The following is a 19,151-nucleotide window of genomic DNA, read 5'->3' as shown; positions in this document are numbered from 1 at the left end:
TCACACTACGGCAGAAAAGCATTCCTACAGCTGGACGGTAATAATTGTTTTGCCATCAAAATGTTGACAAAGCTTTCAGCTCTAACGGCGTTCTCTTACAGTGCTCTTGTGCAGCAATTCCTCAGCACAATTTCCAAATTATTTTGTGTAAAGGAAAGAGAACATCTATCTAGTCTTTGTGCCCCTCAACAAACAATTATTGCAGAAAACACACACTATATTGTGTCATAGCCCGTACTTCATTACAGTGTCAGCTGTGAAGTTATGGACTCCATTAAAGCTCCTGCCTCTTATAAAGTATTTGTGGGATTTCAATGTTCCCTTTGACAAATGAATTCAGTCATGCACTTCCTCTGCTTCATCAGTTATCTTTAGTGTGATTGTTTCTAGCGTATATGTTTGGCCTTTATTTGGTCTTTCTTAACAGCTTCCACTCTTCTTTTGAAAGCTTTCTAGATGTTGGAACATGGATGTAGGGATATGTTTCCTTTCAGATATCAGCATGATGTTGGGAGATTCACACAGTCATCATTCAATTCATCCAATTCAATGTATTGACAGCATCTAAAACCACTTTAGACACATACAGATGTTTATGAATCCTTTAGGTTAGTGTATTGCCTGAAGAATAATAAATGTATACAATTAGTAGGTTGATTTTATTTTATTTTATCATTATTAATTCAATATTTCATCTAATTTATTTTAGATCTATTATAATGGTTTGATTGCTGATGCCATGTTCGACTTGTTTCAAAGGATTTCATCACTTTACCTAAGCGTCTGAACTTACTGTGAAAATGAATAGAAATGATGTCTTTTAATCATTGCTTTATTATTTGGTTTGTAATTTGCCATGGGACAGCTGCAATCTTGTTGCATTCGTTTAAACATTCAAGCATTAAAACTTTTGTTTTATGACATGTTGTGACATGTCAAATTTTGGATATATACAGTACCGTAGAAAAGTTTAGGGTGTTTTTTTTATTTTTAAATTTTTTTTTAACGTTTTTGAAATAATGAAAGGGGGTCACTTGCGCTTCAGCCTGGTTGGTGCTCATGGAACAGGACAGAGAAATCAACCAGACCCGAGGTCTAGCTAGGACCAAGGAGCAGGACCGGAGCACTCAACGTTAATTTTTTTTTTTATTAGTGCAAAATGACTAACGTTTCAACGCCCATGCGTCTTCTTCAGAGTTTTTGAAATAAGTATCTTATGCTCACCAAGGCTACATTTATTCAATCAAATATACACTAAAATAGTAATATTGTAAAATATTATAACAATTTAAAAGAACTGTTTTCTATTTTAATATAGGCCTATTTAAATGTATTCCCATGATGGCAAAGCTGGATTTTCAGCATCATTACGCCAGTCTTCAGTGTCACGTGATCCTTCAAAAATAATTCTATGCTAATTTGCTGCTCAAGAAATATTTATTATTATCATCAATATTGAAAACAGTTGTGCTGCTTAATTTTTTTCATGAATAGAAAAATCTAAAGAACAGCATTAATTTGAAACAACATTATATTATTGTGCAACATTATAAATGCCTTTACGGTCCCTCTTAATCAATGAGTCCTTGCTGAATGCAAGTATTTTTAATCACTCATTAAATTCTCTTTTTTTAGGTGCAGCAAACATTATGTTTATTTACGTTTGTTGACAGAGGCTGATCATGCTGGAACAGAAAAAGATGTTATTCTACAGAAAATGTTTGCGTAAGAAGACTGCGTGGTGGTTGTATGCACCTGCTAGGCAGCGGAAAGAGCCAAACGTGTTAATTGGAACAAGATTTCTGTGCACTTTTGGCCATTTTTAACAAATAACACGTTGCGAGACCTTGAGCTCGGTAGCGTTTTTGCTCCGAGTGTCACGGCGTAGCAAAGCTTCCATTAGCGAACAGCTAATTGACTGAAGAATATTTTTAAACATACTGAAGTTCAACTTGGGAAAAAAAAGAAGAAGCCATAGCTCCAGGCAAGTATCTCGTGTGGATTCAACAATAAAACGCTCATTTGCGAAAGAGGAACAAGCCGGAGTGCAAAAAAAGCTGCATCAAAAGCGGCTTTGTAATAGGTACAGACCTCGGAGATAACTGTCTCGTCAGGAAGTTATGCCCCTGGGTGAAAGGAATCTAGACTCTATTGAAATGCATGTATAGCAAACGGCTGATGATTCCAAACACAGAACCTGCGGATTAGTCTAGAGACCCCTTTCAACCCCGTGTCTGCCAGAAAGGCCATCACTTGAGAACTGCTTATGACAAAGTCTGCGCGCGTTTGAGCCTGGTAGCTGAGTCTCATCAGTGGGAATTATTCTCATCCTGACACGCTGTTGTAGACATGTTTTTGCTAATCAGACGCTAACACAGAGCAGATTTAAGAGGGTGTCAGAGCGGCGTTATACACCAGCGCGCGTATGTCTCCCTCTCTGCATCCCGTCTGTCTGTCACTAGCTGTTGTCAAGCCTGAGAGAGTGCTGTTAGGCTGTGTGCTGATGTACCGATGTTATCCTGCCTTTATCTCACAGCTGTCTACGGCCTTCTCTTCCACTGATGGCGGATTGGCAGCAGCGATTGCAGCTGGTTCGCCTGGATATAGTTGGTGGTGTTTGTTTGTGTGTGTGTGTGTGTGTGTGTGTGTGTGGATGTTTGTGTGCAAAGACCATCTGTAAATCCTTCTTATCCACTCGTCCATGGCTGTATTTAGTTGCTTCTTAGTGGGGTCACTTTTCTATGAGTCCATCTTAAAGAGAAGGCAGCTGCCTCGCCGCCCTGTCAGTTAGTGACGTAACTCGGTGTTCATGCATGAATGTTCCTTCTCAAGAAAATGAAGGCACCGTAACTCAATTGATGATCTTAAACAATTTTGAGTATGACAGTGCCAAGAAAATTTTATGATTAATCTTTATAGAAGTAGAATGTTCTTTTAACAAATGTCAAAGGGCCTTTTTGTTCTTTCAACCACAGAATTGCTCACAGGGAATTCTGGTAGCGAAGGATACGTCCACAGTATACAGCCTTTAAAATCAACCAAATGGAGGCAACTTAAAATTTTATGTAATGGAAATGTTGGGTTCGGACATGCCTTAAAGGGATATTTCACTCAAAATTTATCCAGTTTATTTTGTCGTCTCTCATGTTGTTCCAAAACTGAATGACGAATAATTCAGAGAAGATAATTTGTTTATGTTATCATTAAAAAAACTATTTTTTAAAAATGAAAGGACATTTAATGAAGCTTTTTCTTCTGGAACCAGAATGTTGCACTCAAAACTCAATTTCACTCAAAAAATTAACAAATGTACTCCAAAATAAACCCTACACTGTAAAATCCAATAGCTTTCCTGACTCACTTATACTTAGTAAACTTTACTCAGTAATATAAAATACATACTTCTTACTAGGTTTTGTTGAGTTAAAGGCAATTGCAGGGTGAAAATAACAAGTTACTCAATCATTTGAGTGACGCGTACTTGAAATAAGCAAGTAGCAACAAAGAATGCAATGACGTTACTAAACCATTGAGAGGCAGCAGTGAAATAAAGAATGCCTAATGTGCAGAAAAAAACAAAGAAGAAGAAGCGGGACTTGTGAGAGCACATGTGAGAGCATGCGTAATAGATTCTGTGCGCATTGTCGGGTGTGAGCATGTGCTCAGTAGAAGCTACCAACGTTCAATTTCCTCGCGACAACAGTGGTGCCTGTCGGACTGTGCTGACGCATTTGATGGAAATGTACCGATTTCATCGCTTGTGGAATATTAAGGTAAGTTTTCAATCAAGTTATGTTTTATTTGTGTGTGAATTTGTGTTTATGTCTGCTGCCTCAACATTAGCTAACATTTGTTAAACATTAGCAAATTAACAGCCATGGTGCAATCTTGGTTTCACCTAAAAAATCTTATTTTAACTGAAAGTGAAAATTTAAATGTAGCTACAGCAAATTTTTGTTTTCCCCGAGTTGACACAGTGGATGTATATTGGTCGAATGTTGGGTATTAACAACAGAAATTTGAGCAGCAGTGCATTTCTAGATTGATACAATGTCAACTTAAATTTTTATTTTCATGAAGATATTTAATAATAAAATACATTTCTAATAACTTTACAAAACTTTCAAGCAATTATTTTTCATTATGACAATAATTAATTCTACATTTACAATCAACTGCCAGGTGTTAGCTTTCAAATGAGATCATACTTGTGCTTTTAGTTCAAAGGGTTAATGAACTGTAATAAAGTTAGTAAAAAACCAACACTTTCTTTCAAACAAGTACTATTATTTTTTTTAAGTAAATGTGGTTGCTGTTCTGTAATTATACTTAAGTGAGGATTGTTTATTTAAGCTCAATCTGAATCTTCAAATATTAATATAAGAGGATATATATATATATATATATATATATATACTTTTTTATATTTATATTGGAAAACAAGAAATGATTCTGTAATGCTTGTAAATTATTCACATATGTGTCTTTAATCTACAAATCTCATCACTGTAAGTGGAGCTTTGTTTTAACTAAGACATTCTTTGTCCTTTACAGAAGTGCTTGTGGCGACTGGCTTGAGGACTCTTCACAGCTGCTTTGTCAGTGTTGGTCTCAATACACTGGAGGTGAGATAACAGTAGACAACATTTTGGAGGATATATATATATAACACATGCACATTAGACGACCGAAGACTTACAACTTGCACCTAAAATTTCCACTTAAAATAATTTTTTGCAGATGCAGTGGACCTGTAAGCAGTGTATTTTTTCTACAGACAAAAGAGGAATGAAGATAGACTAGAGGCTGAAAGAAAGCTCCTGGTTGAAGAAATGAAAAAACGGAACCCCAGTGGAACTGTCATTGGATCTAAGATGGACCAGACCTTTCCACTGCGGAGACAGGAGATTGTGGAGGCTGAACTTGTAGTGAAAACCCTGGAGCACTGGCCAGCCCTATTTACAGAGACAAGTACGTATTGATATTGCTATGCTTTTTTGTTTGTTTTCTCCTATGACAAAGTGTGTATTTAGGTTTTAGGACTGGTAACCAAAGGTTTTCCAAAATTTCCACTCTGGCTCAAGCCAGTCTACTCACTTACATTTTTTCTGTGTCTTGTAGGTGTTTGCTGAGTTCAACCGGATAGCTACGACAAACTTGGAGAATGACTTTGTTGGAGAGAAACTGGCTGAAATTGTGCAGCAAATTAATTCAAGGGTCAGTAAACTACAGACGTGTTAGTCTGTGCTGTTCTCTGCACTGTTAAGCATACATGGTGACACCTTTTTCATATACACTTTTAAAAATGGGTTTGTATTGTAATTTTTGAATGTTTGTATTGTAACTCTTGAACTTTATTTGTTCTATCCACTTCTAGAAACCAGATGTGACAGCAGTGCGTACCCTTGTTCTCCAAGCATCTCTGTTCTTCTTGGTGATGACCCCTGTAACTTCTACAACACCTCTTTTGTAAGTTCTTACATCTTATAGGAGCACATACTGTATATCACTGTGTGTTCAGAACAGAGATGGGCTGCATGCTGTGACAGTTCAAGGGATACTCCACTTTAAAATGAAAATTCTGTCATCATATACTCACCCTCATGTTGTTTCAAACCTGTATGAATTTCTTTCTTCTGCTGAACAGACAGTTTCTGGTCTCATTGACTTCCATAGTATATTTTTTTCCTACTATGGAAGTCAATGAGACCAGAAACTGTCTGGTTAGCTGATATTCTTCTAAATATCGTCCTTTCTGTTCAGCAGAATAAATAAATTCATACAGGTTTGAAACAACATGAGGGTGAGTAAATGATGATAGAATTTTCATTTTAAAGGGGAGTATCCCTTGAACTGTCACAGCATGCAGCACACAGAGTGACATACAGTATCTGAATAAATTGTATATTAGGACAGACATCAGAGCTTAATTTCCTTCATGTTCTTAAGCTGGGTGTAAAGTGAAAACTTAAATAAAAATAGGCTGTAGGGAAGTGTTGGCAGGACAGATGACTTGATGTCAATTGATAATGCCTATCAACATTTACTTGTTGTAATGTTGTTTTTCGTTGGTTGTATACAGGATTCTGACAGTAATGAGGCCTGGGCCCAGGTATCTGTTGGGTTGCTGACTGTCATCAGTGAAGATGCGCCTCTCTCTCCAAATCATCTCCATCTTGACCCAGTGTCTACTGCCATCATTCTTGAAGGAGGTATTGTAATGGACATTCTCCAGAACCTACCTCAAGCACTTTGCCTCTTGTTTGGGCTATGCGCTACACTTGGACTACCCTAAAGCTATGAAAAACACATTCAACGAGTGATGCTTGGCCTGGGACAGAACAAACTTGACACAGTGGATGTTTTTCCACAAATGACAATGTTGTGTACTGTATATTACTGGGAGATTATTGAAAAACAATTTTGGTACCGTTGTATATGTGCAGATAGGCAAACATTCCGCTGTCCGTTCCGTTGTTCACACCCCTGGGTGTTGCTTTCACTCTGTACTTTGAAGAATGTTTTTATTTTTATATTTTATGGCAGTGTGATAAGCGTGTGTGCGCATTCTAGTTCTGTAAGAAGACATATCCTGGGGTTGGTGCTAATACCTTGACATTGATAATTTTAGTCTGAATTTTGTCTTCAAGTGGTACTGATCACTTATAGTAATGACTAACATTTTAATCTCTTCGAAACCAATTAGTATCTCTATCAGCTGTCTAAAGTTCAGATTCGACTGTTTTCCCAGTAAACATCTCTGTACTGGATACACTCATAAAAACAAGTATATTTCTCAAAAATTCATATTAATACATATAATCCGGTTAAAAAAAGTTAACTTATCAGCCAAGTCAAGAACTCAAAATTGTGAAATCCTGTGCCAAAATTTGATTGATTGAAATAACAAGGTTTATCTGGACAAATAAGATGATAAAATACAATCAGAATAAAATTACAAATGTCAAGGTAATGTATACTTTATCAGATTCAAAAGGTTTTAAGACTTTGATTTTAACATTGGAAATTAAATACCAATGGTTAATGTTCAAAGAATAAACCTGTTTTTCAACTATAATGTGGTTGTGTGTTAAATATTTCTATTTTATGATACTTTATACTTATTCTCTGGTACATTTGTGACAAGTGTATAGTGAGTTCGCAGAACAGAGTTAACATATAGGTGAGCATTTGGTGTTTGAGATTGAGAATATCTTCAGAATAACAATGTCAATTGATTACTGTAAATGTAAAATTAATGTTTGAAGTACTTAATTTACAGAAGTAACAGTTACTTCGGTTTGCATGGTTTTAACAAGTAAATCAGAATCGCTTAAAGTAAAGTTCACATGGCATTACTTAGTTATTTGAAATAGTAATTCTGAGTAGACTATACTAAGTCAGGAGTACATCGCACACATTTATTTTAGTAACTTAAACTCAAGAGTAAGTTTACCATACTAAACAAGGATTTGTTAATGCAACACGCAATACCGATTCCACTGTACTTAGTTTTTTAAGTGCAATCGGTTTGCATGCTTTTTTTGAGTAAGCGGAACTAATCGGATTTTACAGTGTAGCATTACTAAAATAAGGACTTTGTATGTTTTTGTGGGTTAATTATGAATACACAAAAACACAAAAATGATGTGGCCTCAATGATTGTGGTCTCAATTTCCAGTATGACAATAGGTTTATTGTAAACCAATGCTTGTTACTTACAATCCTTGCATTTTATCTTAATAGATATGCTATCTTTGTTGAATCAATGCCCACTGACCTCAAATCCTTTTCTGTTCTTCAAAAATGTGTGTCTGTGTGTATGTGTGTGTTTCGTGCTTGGCCTGTGTGCTTTCCCATGCATATCTGCTCTATTCATTCTGCACTTACTCTTAAATTTAATTACATGTTTAAACAACAAGCTATTGTTGAGTGTTTGTCTCCCTAACAGGCTCCTGATAGTGAAAATGTGCACTTCAGTAGTCGTCTTTGTCTTCTGAGTTGTGGAAAATAAACCCGATAACACACAAATTAAGTTTTCAGAGCTATTTCCTGTTCTGATTGAGTGGGTTTCTTGATAAATTTCATCACCATGAAAATGTAAAGGTATTTAAATGAGAAAATTAAATGAGAATATTGGCACTTTTAAAGATTTAAAGATTTAATCTGCTTTTAGGAGCTATACTTGGGTGTCTATTGCTTTCATAGACAATAGCTGCCTGCTGGATGTTAAAGGAACACAACGACTTTTTGGGACTTTAGCTTATTCACCGTATCCCCCAGAGTTAGATAAGTCCAAACATACGCTCCAGCTAGCATACTGTTCCCAATAAGTGACAAAATAATGCCAACATTTTCCTATTTATATGTTGTTATTTGTATAGTCACAGTGTGAACAAATAACAAGGTCACATGAGACACAGCCATCTTCTAACATACTGGGAACTATATTCTCAGAAGGCGAAGCACTGCTACTTCTGCGGAGTGGTTTGCTCGCAAGTAGCAGTGTTTCGCCTTCTGAGAATATAGTTCCCAGTATGTATACGGTTGGTTAGAAGATGCCTGTGTTTCATGTGACCTGGTCATTTGTACATGCTATGACTATGCAAATCACAACATATAAATTGGTTATTTCGTCACTTATTGGGAGCAGTATGCTAGCTGGAGCCATTTACCGTCAGTCTTTGTGCTAAGCTAGGCTAGCGGTGGGTGCGTCAGACAGAGTTACGGCACGCACAGAGATGAAAAGGGTATGGACTTATTTAACTCTGGGGGATACGGTGAATAAGCTAAAGTCCCAAAAAGTCGGCGTGTTCCTGAGTGAACAGGCTTGCTAATGTTTTGTGGATTTCTAGTAGTCGAAAGGAAACAATTTGATTATGATTTTTATTTGTTACCAGTACATGGAGAGTACTTGTGGATATGTCTTTCACTAGGGCTGATCGGAATTATATTTTCAAAAGAGAGTCGCAAATATCCCACTATACAAGCAGATCTCTCATAGTGAGTGGCATGTCCATCCTTTGATGTCCTGCTGCGGGTCATTCATATAAATCGTAAAGAATAAGCCTTGAGCTTCAGCTGGGGTATTTTGTCATCTCTCTGCATGAGGCGGTAATGGATCTGCTGTCAGACTGAGCCTTCGGCGCATCAAAGGGATTCAGGTATCAGTCTAGTTTGCATGTGTTGTTGTGTTCCTGTGGTGTTTGACAGGTGAGAGACACAACGGGTCACATCCTTCACCTTTGCTGAAGGTGCGCAGATCAAGAGAGCTTGCGCGCGAGTTTACATTTGCATGTGGTGAGGATGTGCATTACCCTCTCCCGAGTTTCATCTTTGATGCTGAGCTCATTAGTCAGTCACAGATTCCAAATTGAACATGCCATGGTCTTATTCTTTGGCCCATTAGGACATTAATTAAACAAATGATTGTAATGCTTTTCACATTTCAGGGCATGAACATTCATTATTTCTGACAGGTATTTCTGTTTGTCTTCAACAAGGTTATGTAATAAAAAAGAAAAATCTCTCCAAATAGCTCGTGAAGGATTTTAAGTGGTCTGATTAAAAAAGGACTTAAAATAAAATATATGTAATTGGGGGGGGGGGGGGGGGGGGGGGAAGCGGCAAAATTAAATTTATTACAAATGAATCTCATAACAATTAATAAAAAACACACTTAAACAATAAATTACCTGATTGTGCTGTTTTTATTCAAATTGATTATAATTATAAATGTTGACAATTTTAAGGTTTTACTTATATTTTTAATTGTGTTCAAATTAATTAATGTATATGACACAATTTTATTTATAATTTTATTACTAATGTATTGTTTGTTATATCTCATATGCTTCATTTTTTAGAGAGCTCTTTCATATACACATTTATACTGTAGTAGTTGTCCTTTGCATACTTTTTTGCCAGGTTGATAAGAAATATGTCATTTGCATTATAATGGCTCTCTGAAGATGATGTGCTTTATCTTTTTCTATTCAGCAAAGGTTGGTCTCAGCACAACTTTAACTAAAACAACAACATTGAAAAGTGAACTCTTTATAATCAACTTGATGGAGCACATAAGTGTGTGCAATAAATAGTCTAAACTATGCTTTTCATAACTACTTAGCATCACATCTTTAGCCAGTTCATTATCTACTTCTTCCAGGTATATTGCATTTGTTTCACGTACAATTATACAGAAATAAGCAACATACAATATACAACATACATGGTTTGTAAACATACAAACTCGTCATTATCACATCATGATTTTGTCTCTGCCATTTGTTGTCATATTTAGCCAAACAGTCTTTGGTGGCCACGTAAGAGCCTGGAGTAGGAAGTTAGTGTTGATGCCCAAAGCTGAACTCCCATTGGGCATCTGCTTGAAATCAGTATGCCAACCCACCAAGATGGCCTCAAGGAGACTGGAACTACAACCCGAAGCCCACCGCTAACCTTGAGCAACTGCATACCAATACAGAGAGGAATGAAATGTGCTCTCTGAGCTTTGGATACGAAACCTCCTGCATCTGTAATCCACCGGCATCAAAATATTGCAGGTTAGAAGAGATGGTCGAACAAGAGCACGTTTACCAAAATGTCCCATAAATGCATTTGCTTATGCCACCATGTGATTTGTAATCTTCAGGCTGTGTTTATTTAGTCTGATGTTTATAGAGAGACACCAAACGCCTACATTATCAAAGTAACAGCTGCTTTTATTTCTGAAGTTGCAAGTTAAATATTACAGATGAATTTACTTAGCACAATAAATGAGGTTGCATATGAATTTAAACTCCCTGTGGTGGTGTGAAGATCAGGTTACCATCAGTCAGGGTTCATCTTGCCTCCCGCTTTCCACAAGGATGGATTTGCTCTCCTCCCAGACCTCTTGTTCTTTTTCATTACTGATATCACACCAGCTTTGGAGAGCTCTTGACACTTGGCTGAAATGTAGCCAATCATGAAAGATTCAATGTCTGATATTGAGGAGAATAAGGGTGTTCTGAGGTCGTGCTATTCCTGGACGACGTGGGCGATGGCGCCCAGGGAAGCAAATGTAACCTGTGATTCACTTTCCTCAGCTGGTGCTTCATGTCCCCAAGGCTGCTCACAGGGATTTGTGGCCCTCAATACAGTTCAGGATCAGCGCTATCTGAGATTTTAGCGAAAGCCTGCAGCAACCGTGAGAACCTGTGTTACAATGTCGAAATTATAATTCTCCAACAGAAATCCTAAAGGGTCAAAGTTTTACTCAGGGATGTCCATAGGCCTCTCAGAATTCAAGAGGATGCCATATGTTCAGTTTTTACTCATTGCACTTGGGACCTCAGATTTGTTTTCGTCCTACAAGTACTGTGATAGATCCTTGGTAAATTAATGGGTTGTCGCTGGGTTTTCTACCCTTACATTTTCTGCCGTTAAGTTCGCACAAGTGAAAGGAGGGCTGAGATCTGACTCATAAACTCCTGTTTGAGTGACGGCTCACAGGAATAAGTGAAGCATGGATTTTTAAGCTTCCCTTTTTGGTCTTTTGGGCTTATTTTATTCCACAAAAACAGATATCAAGTCAAGCACAGGCAGAAATATCCTCTTCAATGGAGGAAGATTCTGAGACTGCTATATCTATTACCACCCCAGAGGGTAAAAATAATATTTTATGATTGGAATCATCATTTGAAATATCTCAACATTGATTTTTAAAACCTGAAGAAGGATTGCAGTAACATACAGCACAGTCTGATTTTTTAAATTCTTTTTACTGAATCAGATACGATCAGTGTAATGTAATGATTCTCTTGAATGGGTCCTTTTAATAAATTATAAAAAGACTCGCAAGAAATGCAATTTAAGTTCACTTGAGTTTATTTTTGTGTTGTATTGATTATTTTCTGTACTATCTGTTCTATTAAATGGCATAGTTTTGGCCCTTTTGTTAATATATATATATATATATATATAGATCTATAGATCAGAGAGCTGTATGTTACTGCAATCCTTCTTCAGATTTTTAAAATCAATGTTGAGATATTTCAAATGATGATTGCAATCATAAAATGGTATTTTTACCCTCTGGGGTGGTAATAGATAGCAGTCTCAGAATCCTCCTCCATAAATTTTTCATTATTTTTATTTTACCAAGTTAAAATGTTTATTTTATAAGTTACAGCATTATCTGAGAGAGGTTTCATGTCATATTTTAGTAAAATTATCAGCATAACTGATCCAAAGGAATTTAAATCAATTTAATAAAAGAAGAAAAGAAGAAAATCTGGAAATTTGGATCGATCCCCAGCCCTAGTCTTGGACTCTTTCTCATTTTCCTCTAATATTTTTGTTCTAGAAGAGACATGTGAAATTATAGGTATTTTTCAAAAAATCGGAGAAGCGAGAGGCTTAGGCCCCGTTTACACGAAGGGAAGATATTTCCCTGCGGTTTGGCCTCTCATTTACACGAAAACCCAGTTTTTATCACAGAAAACTATTATTTATAAAAACTCCGGCCAAAGTGGAGATTTCTGATAACGCCGGTTATGGGTTGCCGTGTGAACTGGGATTTGGGTTCTCAAACGTCACATTATGCTCCAGAAAATGCTTAACGTCATGTGAGCGCCGTGAACAGGAAGTCGCTCTTGTTATTCGTTGTTGTCGAGGATTCTGATTGGCTTGCATGGCTTTATCCTTCTCCCTACACTGCCGCCCATAGGTTTGGCATAGGTATGATGACGCTCGACGGCGTATTTATGCGGGTTGATGTAAATTACTACTTTTTTGAAAACGATGTTGTGTGCACGATGTTATTATTGAAGGGGGGGATATTCGTTTCTCTAAATACCCGGCTATGTGTAAATGTGGCCTCAGGCAAAGAAAAAAAAGCAGGCCTATGCTCTTCCTGTTGTTTAGGAGAAACAATTTACATATTAAAGAGATTCTCATTTGGGACTTTTCTTTCCTGTAGGCCCTGCAAGAACCCATTGATTTATCAGTGCTGTATTGATTGAAGATTCAAATCTAAAATTTATGATGGTGAACAGCCTTAGTTAATCAGGCCTAATTGAATGAATGAATCTTTGTTAATAGGCTTCAGCAGACTGTGTAATTACCTCTGACAGAAACAAGTTCAATGTGTGAAGCAATTAGAGGCCAGGGAAGAGCTGTAGGATGTTTAACACCTTACATTGTGTTCTCTTGCTGTCTTCTACCTAAACCTTTAAAAAAAAAAAACTTTCAGATTTTCCCTTTTTCTCTTCATCTTGTTCTGATGGGATGTGTCACTCCCTATGTCCTCTTCCAGATACAGAGAAAATATCTCATACTGACTGACATTTGGAGTGTCAGCTGTGATACAGCTTCTGAAGCATTGGCCAACAGGGCAGATACCTGTGTAAGTTTCATCTCAATGGCACTGGGGACACTTCAGCTGTTGGTCTGAACTTATGACACTATGAACATCTCTTTGAGTGAGCTCCATAAGCACAAATACCATGGCATTTCATCACATAGTTATATTATTCTGAGAAGTAATGTCGGAGCTAAAGCCTTGAAACGGAGATTGAGTGAGGTTCAGATCTTTTGTGATTTGATTTATGCTGCTGTCTTCTTTCATGTCAGCAGAAAAGAGCAAATGAGAGAATTAATTTCTGTCAGATGGCCAGCTCCTCAGCAGGCAAAGGCCAGGGATATTTTTGCTAGCTGAGAAGCACTGATGACCAAGCGAAAAAACAGACAGGGGTTTGTAACATTAACTATACTTTTTGTTGCCAAATTCAATAAGGATTTAACATATAAGTAGTGCAATATTCCCTCATTTTATGTCATAAAGTTGATTTTTGACTGAAGACTGGAGTAATGATGCTGAAAACGCCTCGGTTATGACTGTAACCTCGGTTCCCTGAAGAGGGAACGAGCGTTGCGTCGAGATTGGGGCTAAGGGAATGCTTTGCGTGATTGCGTCATGAAGCACTTGTAAAATCAGTCCAATGGCGTATAGGCGGGTGACGTCATAGTAGGAAGCTATAAAGCGCACCCAGACCAAACATTGTCAACTTCTGATAGGTCGAAGCAAGTCGATCACAGGCACGCTGGAGGTATGGCAGGTGACGCAACACTCGCTCCCTCTTCAGGGAACCGAGGTTAAAGTCGTAACCGAGGCATTCCCTTTCAAGGGAACTCGCGTTGCGTCGAGATTGATGCTAAGGGAATATCTATACCAACGCCACCATAGTGATCAGTGCCTGTCTTGTGTGAAATCAGGCGAGCACGACAAAGACAGAATCACCCCAAAAATTGGTTGTAAACCCGATGAGTATGTGCGGAAAGTAACAGCCCACCGCATCACACACCTCTTGTAGGGATACCCCTAATACAAGGCTACAAAGCCGCCATACTTCTCCTGCTCCAACGCACCACAGAGGAAACTGGGTTGTTTCCTGTGTAGGGAGCTCTAGAGTGAAGTGGCCTCAACAACCTCAGTTGAGAGACCTGAGTCTATGAGTTGGGCCCCCTCAGAGGCCAAACCCACATTTCCATAACTCTGTTCTCCAGAACTCCTGGAAGTAGAACAATCAGGGAAACCATGTACAGACACAGTACAGCCACATCAACAACTCCTTATGAGCTCAATCACCTCGGGGTGGAGTCTTCCTTCCCTGGGCCTCAGCCCCTGCCTCGACAGGATGTCTGCTCCCTGAATCTGATGCCCAAGGATGAGAGCCTGAGCCATCATCACCAGGTGATTAAGTGCCAGGTGAAAGCACCCGTCGTAAGCGTTAAGCGACGACAATGAGCTTCCAGCACAGGACCCTGGGACAAGAACCAATGTTTATTCCACATAACTAGGGAACTTAAGCATCGCCGCGTGACCCTGATCATGCGAAAGGGGTTGCCCCTCGGTTGCCGTAACCCCAACTCTTTCATGTGGGCGAGAACGACATCTCGATGCCGAAATCCCAACTGATGCAAATGATCGTGAAAGTGTGTGGTGAATCGTGATAGTGCTAGGCCGAACGGAAGAACTCGTTCGGGAACGCTGACACCTCGGTGCCCTGAAGCGGCGAACCGGCAGAGAACAACCGAACTGGAGAGACTCCTCAGAGAGTCGCTTCCAAGGAATGAACAGCCACTTCGGTGCCCTGTAACGGTGAACTGGCAGGGAAAACCAAACTGGCTGTTCTACGACCCTCCTCAGAGGATCGTTGGGAAATGCAGACACAGATGCTCGACCCCGTGCCTCCCCGGAGGGGACTGCCCTCAGAAGTCTGACAGTCTCAGCATCAGGACTTCTTCTTAGTCAAAGCCTTCTTCGAGATAATAACCTTATCCTCAGATATGTCCTCAGATATGTCTTATCCAAAGACGACTACGGCTGAGACTACTTAAGGAACCAGCCTCTCGAGACTGGTCTCTAGTATAGCTTGAGAAACCAATCCAGCATCCTGAAATGGATGACCGGCAGGAAAAACTGAACTGACAGCTCTGAGACCCTGTCCAGAGGGGGCGAGCATCCCAGTGCCGCTTCATTTCCGGGCGAACACATAGATACAGGCTCGACGGAGACCGCTGCGCCCTGACGCACACGAGGTGCGAGGCTGCGCCCTGACGGCATCGAAGGAAAATGTGTAAAGAATAAAGTGGAGAATAAAGTGAGGTGTTAAGCACTGCCCCCCGGAATTTAAGAGAACCAGCCTCTCAAGAATGGTCTCTGGTATTACTCAAGCAACCAATTCAGTGCCCTGAAGCAAGTGCTGCCGAAAAAGATAAGTTTTCAGCAGTTTCTTAAAAATGGCTACGGACTCAGCAGCTCTGGCTGAGTTAGGCAGATCATTCCACCAGCTGGGAACAGTCATGGTAAAGGTCTGAGAAAGAGATTTTTTGAGATGGCACCACAAGACGCCGCTCGCTTGCAGAGCGCAAGTTTCTGGATGGCACATAAGTCTGAAGTAATGAGTTCAGGTACAAGGGAGCAGTGCCAGTGATTTTTCTGTAGGCAAACGTCAGTGACTTGAATTTGATGCGAGCGGCAACCGGCAACCAGTGCAATTTTGTGAGGAGAGGAGTGACGTGTGCTCTCTTCGGCTCGTTGAAGACCACTCTAGCTGCAGCATTCTGGATCAGTTGCAGAGGTTTGACAGTGCAAGCTGGCAGACCAGCCAGGAGAGCATTACAATAGTCCAATCTGGATAGAAAAAGGGCCTGAACAAGGAGTTGTGTAGCATGCTCTGATAGGAAGGGCCTGATCCTTCTGACGTTGTACAAAGCAAATCTGCATGACCAGGCAGTGCTAGCAATGTGGTCTGTGAAGTTCAATTGGTCATCAATTACAACTCCAAGGTTCCTGGCTGATCTTGATGGAGTTATGGATGACGAGCCTAGCTGAATGGTGAAGTTGTGATGAATTGCTGGGTTAGCCGGGATTACAAGGAGCTCTGTCTTCGCAATGTTTAGTTGAAGGTGGTGGTCCTTCATCCAGCCAGAAATGTCTGTCAGGCAGGCTGAGATGCGAGCGGCTACCGGCGGATCATCAGGCTGGAATGAGAGGTAGAGTTGTGTGTCATCAGCGTAGCAGTGATAGGAAAAGCCATGTTTTTGAATCACAGATCCTAGTGATGTCATGTAGATGGAGAAGAGAAGTGGTCCAAGCACTGAGCCCTGAGGCACACCAGTAGCTAGATGTTGGGTCTTAGACACCTCACCTCACCCCTCCACGACACCCTAAAGGACCTACCCGAGAGATAAGACTTGAACCACAGGAGTGCAGTTCCCGAGATACCCTTGATCTTTAGGATTAACAGGAGGATCTGGTGGTTAACTGTGTCAAAGGCAGCAGACAGATCCAGCAGGATGATAACTGAGGACTTGGAAGCTGCTCTTGCCAGTCTCAGAGCTTCAATTACTGAGAGCAGAGCAGTCTCAGTTGAGTATCCGCTTTTGAAGCCAGACTGATTGTTGTCCAAGAGGTTGTTCTGCGTAAGAAAGGAGGAGATCTGGTTGAAAATGAGGTGTTATTAATTTCCCCCCAGGAATTTCACCATTTATTTCCTTAGAATTAAATGTAGCCAAAGATCAACTAGACAAGTCAACACGGTCTGGATGAAAAAAGCTGAATCGTATATTAATACCAAATCTAACTCCTTAAGGATAAGATGGGTAAATATGTCATTTTCTCAAAAATTAAATGCAGCCAAATATCAACCAGACAAGTAAACACGGTCTGGATGAAAGGTTGAATACTATAATAATACAGACATCTAACTCTTCAGAGATCAGATAAGTACATATTTAATTTTCTCAAAAATGAAATGCAGCCAAATATCAACAGACAAGTAGAAACGGTCAGGTGAACGGCTGAATATGGTGTATTAATTAAGATGAGTATTTAACATTTAATTGCATGACAATTAAATGCAGCCAGAAATCAGCTCAGATAGATAACTTGGTCTGGATGAAAGGTTGAATATATCATTTTCATACATCTTTCAAACCCAGACAAATATTTAATTTAATTTCTCAAAATTAAATTCAGATTTATAAACTCAGACACAAAAATAACCATAATAGTCTGCAAACACATAATTAGCTTGCACACAATCAGAGAAAGAGAGAAAGGGAGAATCCCGTCTGCTCAATTCCCTGCGCATATATATATATATATATATATTGCTGACCCATTATCCACACGTTGCCTCGATAAACGCGAGATCTGGGCCAATAGATTCTTATTGGAGAGATGCAGTTATTGCAGCTGCAGACCAAAAACTACGCATTGCCTCGGCAAACGCGCGATCTGAGCCATTGATTCTTATTACAGACCACGTAATCTACGTGCTGCCTCAGCACACGCAAAATCCGTGATCGAGTCACAGAATATTTATTGCAGACCCTTGTAGACAGAGACCGTTTCACAAAGAGCGCTTGCTGAAGACACAGAAGCTGACAATGTTTGGTCTGGGTGCGCTTTATAGCTTCCTGCTATGACGTCTCCCGCCTATACGCCATTGGACTGATTTTACAAGTGCTTCATGACGCAATCACGAAAAGCGTTCCCTTAGCGTCAATCTCGACGCAGCGCGAGTTCCCTTGAAAGGGAATTCAGCTTTGCCATCACAGAAATAAATTACATTTTAAAATATATTAAAATAGAAAATAGTTATTTGAAATTGTATTACTATTTCACTATAATACGGTTTGAAATGTATTTAAGTAAATAAATGCAGCCTTGGTCTTCTTTCAAGTCTTCTTTCAAAAACATAAAAAAAATCGTACCAATCTCAAACATTTGAATGGCAGTGTGTATATTCCAATACTTGACAAGAAAGACAGTATAAGGAGAAGACGGGAATACTCTCCTTATTGCTGCTGCGCAAAATAAAGTCACACCTTTTAATTAAAAGAGCCAGTTGCCTTATTGCCAACCCAACTAGAGAGAACCTGAAAAATAAATAAATACTTTTTATATATATTTATTTATTTTTTGTCTGGTTCGTGCAAAAGGAGCACATAATTTTGGCAAATTGCCGTGTTATAGACATGCAAGTTTGGCAAACTGTACCTGCATGACTGGACATAGCTTCCCGAGGGTGTAAACAAAATGGCAACCAAGTGGACTCCTTCAAACACGACTTTGCCCTCAGTTCCACTTTATTTATTTTTAACAGTCCTTTACTATGTCTTTACAATAGCTTTAAGCTGGGATATTGTTTTTTATTTATCAAAAGTCAAGAGTTCTCATGACCCTTACAAAAAATAAGTATACTTCAAGTTATTTTATTAAGTAGGCCTGTACTTAAGTAAAGTTCAAGTATATTTTTAAGTAGATTTTATGTAGTAAGTATTCTAATATCAATAGAAGTATACTTGTACAGCAGATCTAGAATAGAAAAGCATCATAGTCCAGCTTATGTAAGTTAAGTGATGGTTAATTTTTGTTGTAAAAAAGTTATTTATATAGTTCATATATATATATACAACGCTATCTCACGACCAATTAGTACAAATTCGAGTGAGTAAAAGGTGGCTAATTCGTTTGTTGAGGATCAGTGATGGCTGTCGTGTCGATGAAGCCTTCACAGGGAGAGTCTATAGTTGACACAATCTCTGTTGAAGTCTAGGCGCAGGTCAACCATCTGATCTGAATATGGTCCGGATCC

General features: G+C 39.0%; 1 protein-coding gene across 1 annotated transcript; it reads left to right on the top strand.

The window, feature by feature from the left end:
* Positions 1-3,554: 3,554 nt before the first annotated feature.
* On the top strand, positions 3,555-7,171 carry LOC306991344 (uncharacterized protein; the record flags this gene model as incomplete). Its single annotated transcript, XM_079599075.1, has 5 exons — positions 3,555-3,598; positions 4,944-4,971; positions 5,122-5,217; positions 5,378-5,469; positions 6,083-7,171. The coding sequence occupies 5 exons, from the start codon at positions 3,555-3,557 to the stop codon at positions 6,129-6,131; spliced, it is 309 nt and encodes a 102-aa protein (XP_079455201.1). The 3' UTR covers positions 6,132-7,171.
* Between the last annotated feature and the right edge of the window lie 11,980 nt (positions 7,172-19,151).

This window comes from Phoxinus phoxinus, assembly GCF_949152265.1.
Source record: "Phoxinus phoxinus genome assembly, chromosome: 23".
In the NCBI taxonomy this organism is placed as follows: Eukaryota; Metazoa; Chordata; class Actinopteri; order Cypriniformes; family Leuciscidae; genus Phoxinus; species Phoxinus phoxinus.
Note: the sequence above shows the minus strand (reverse complement) of the source record. Positions and strands in the feature narration are given on the sequence as shown.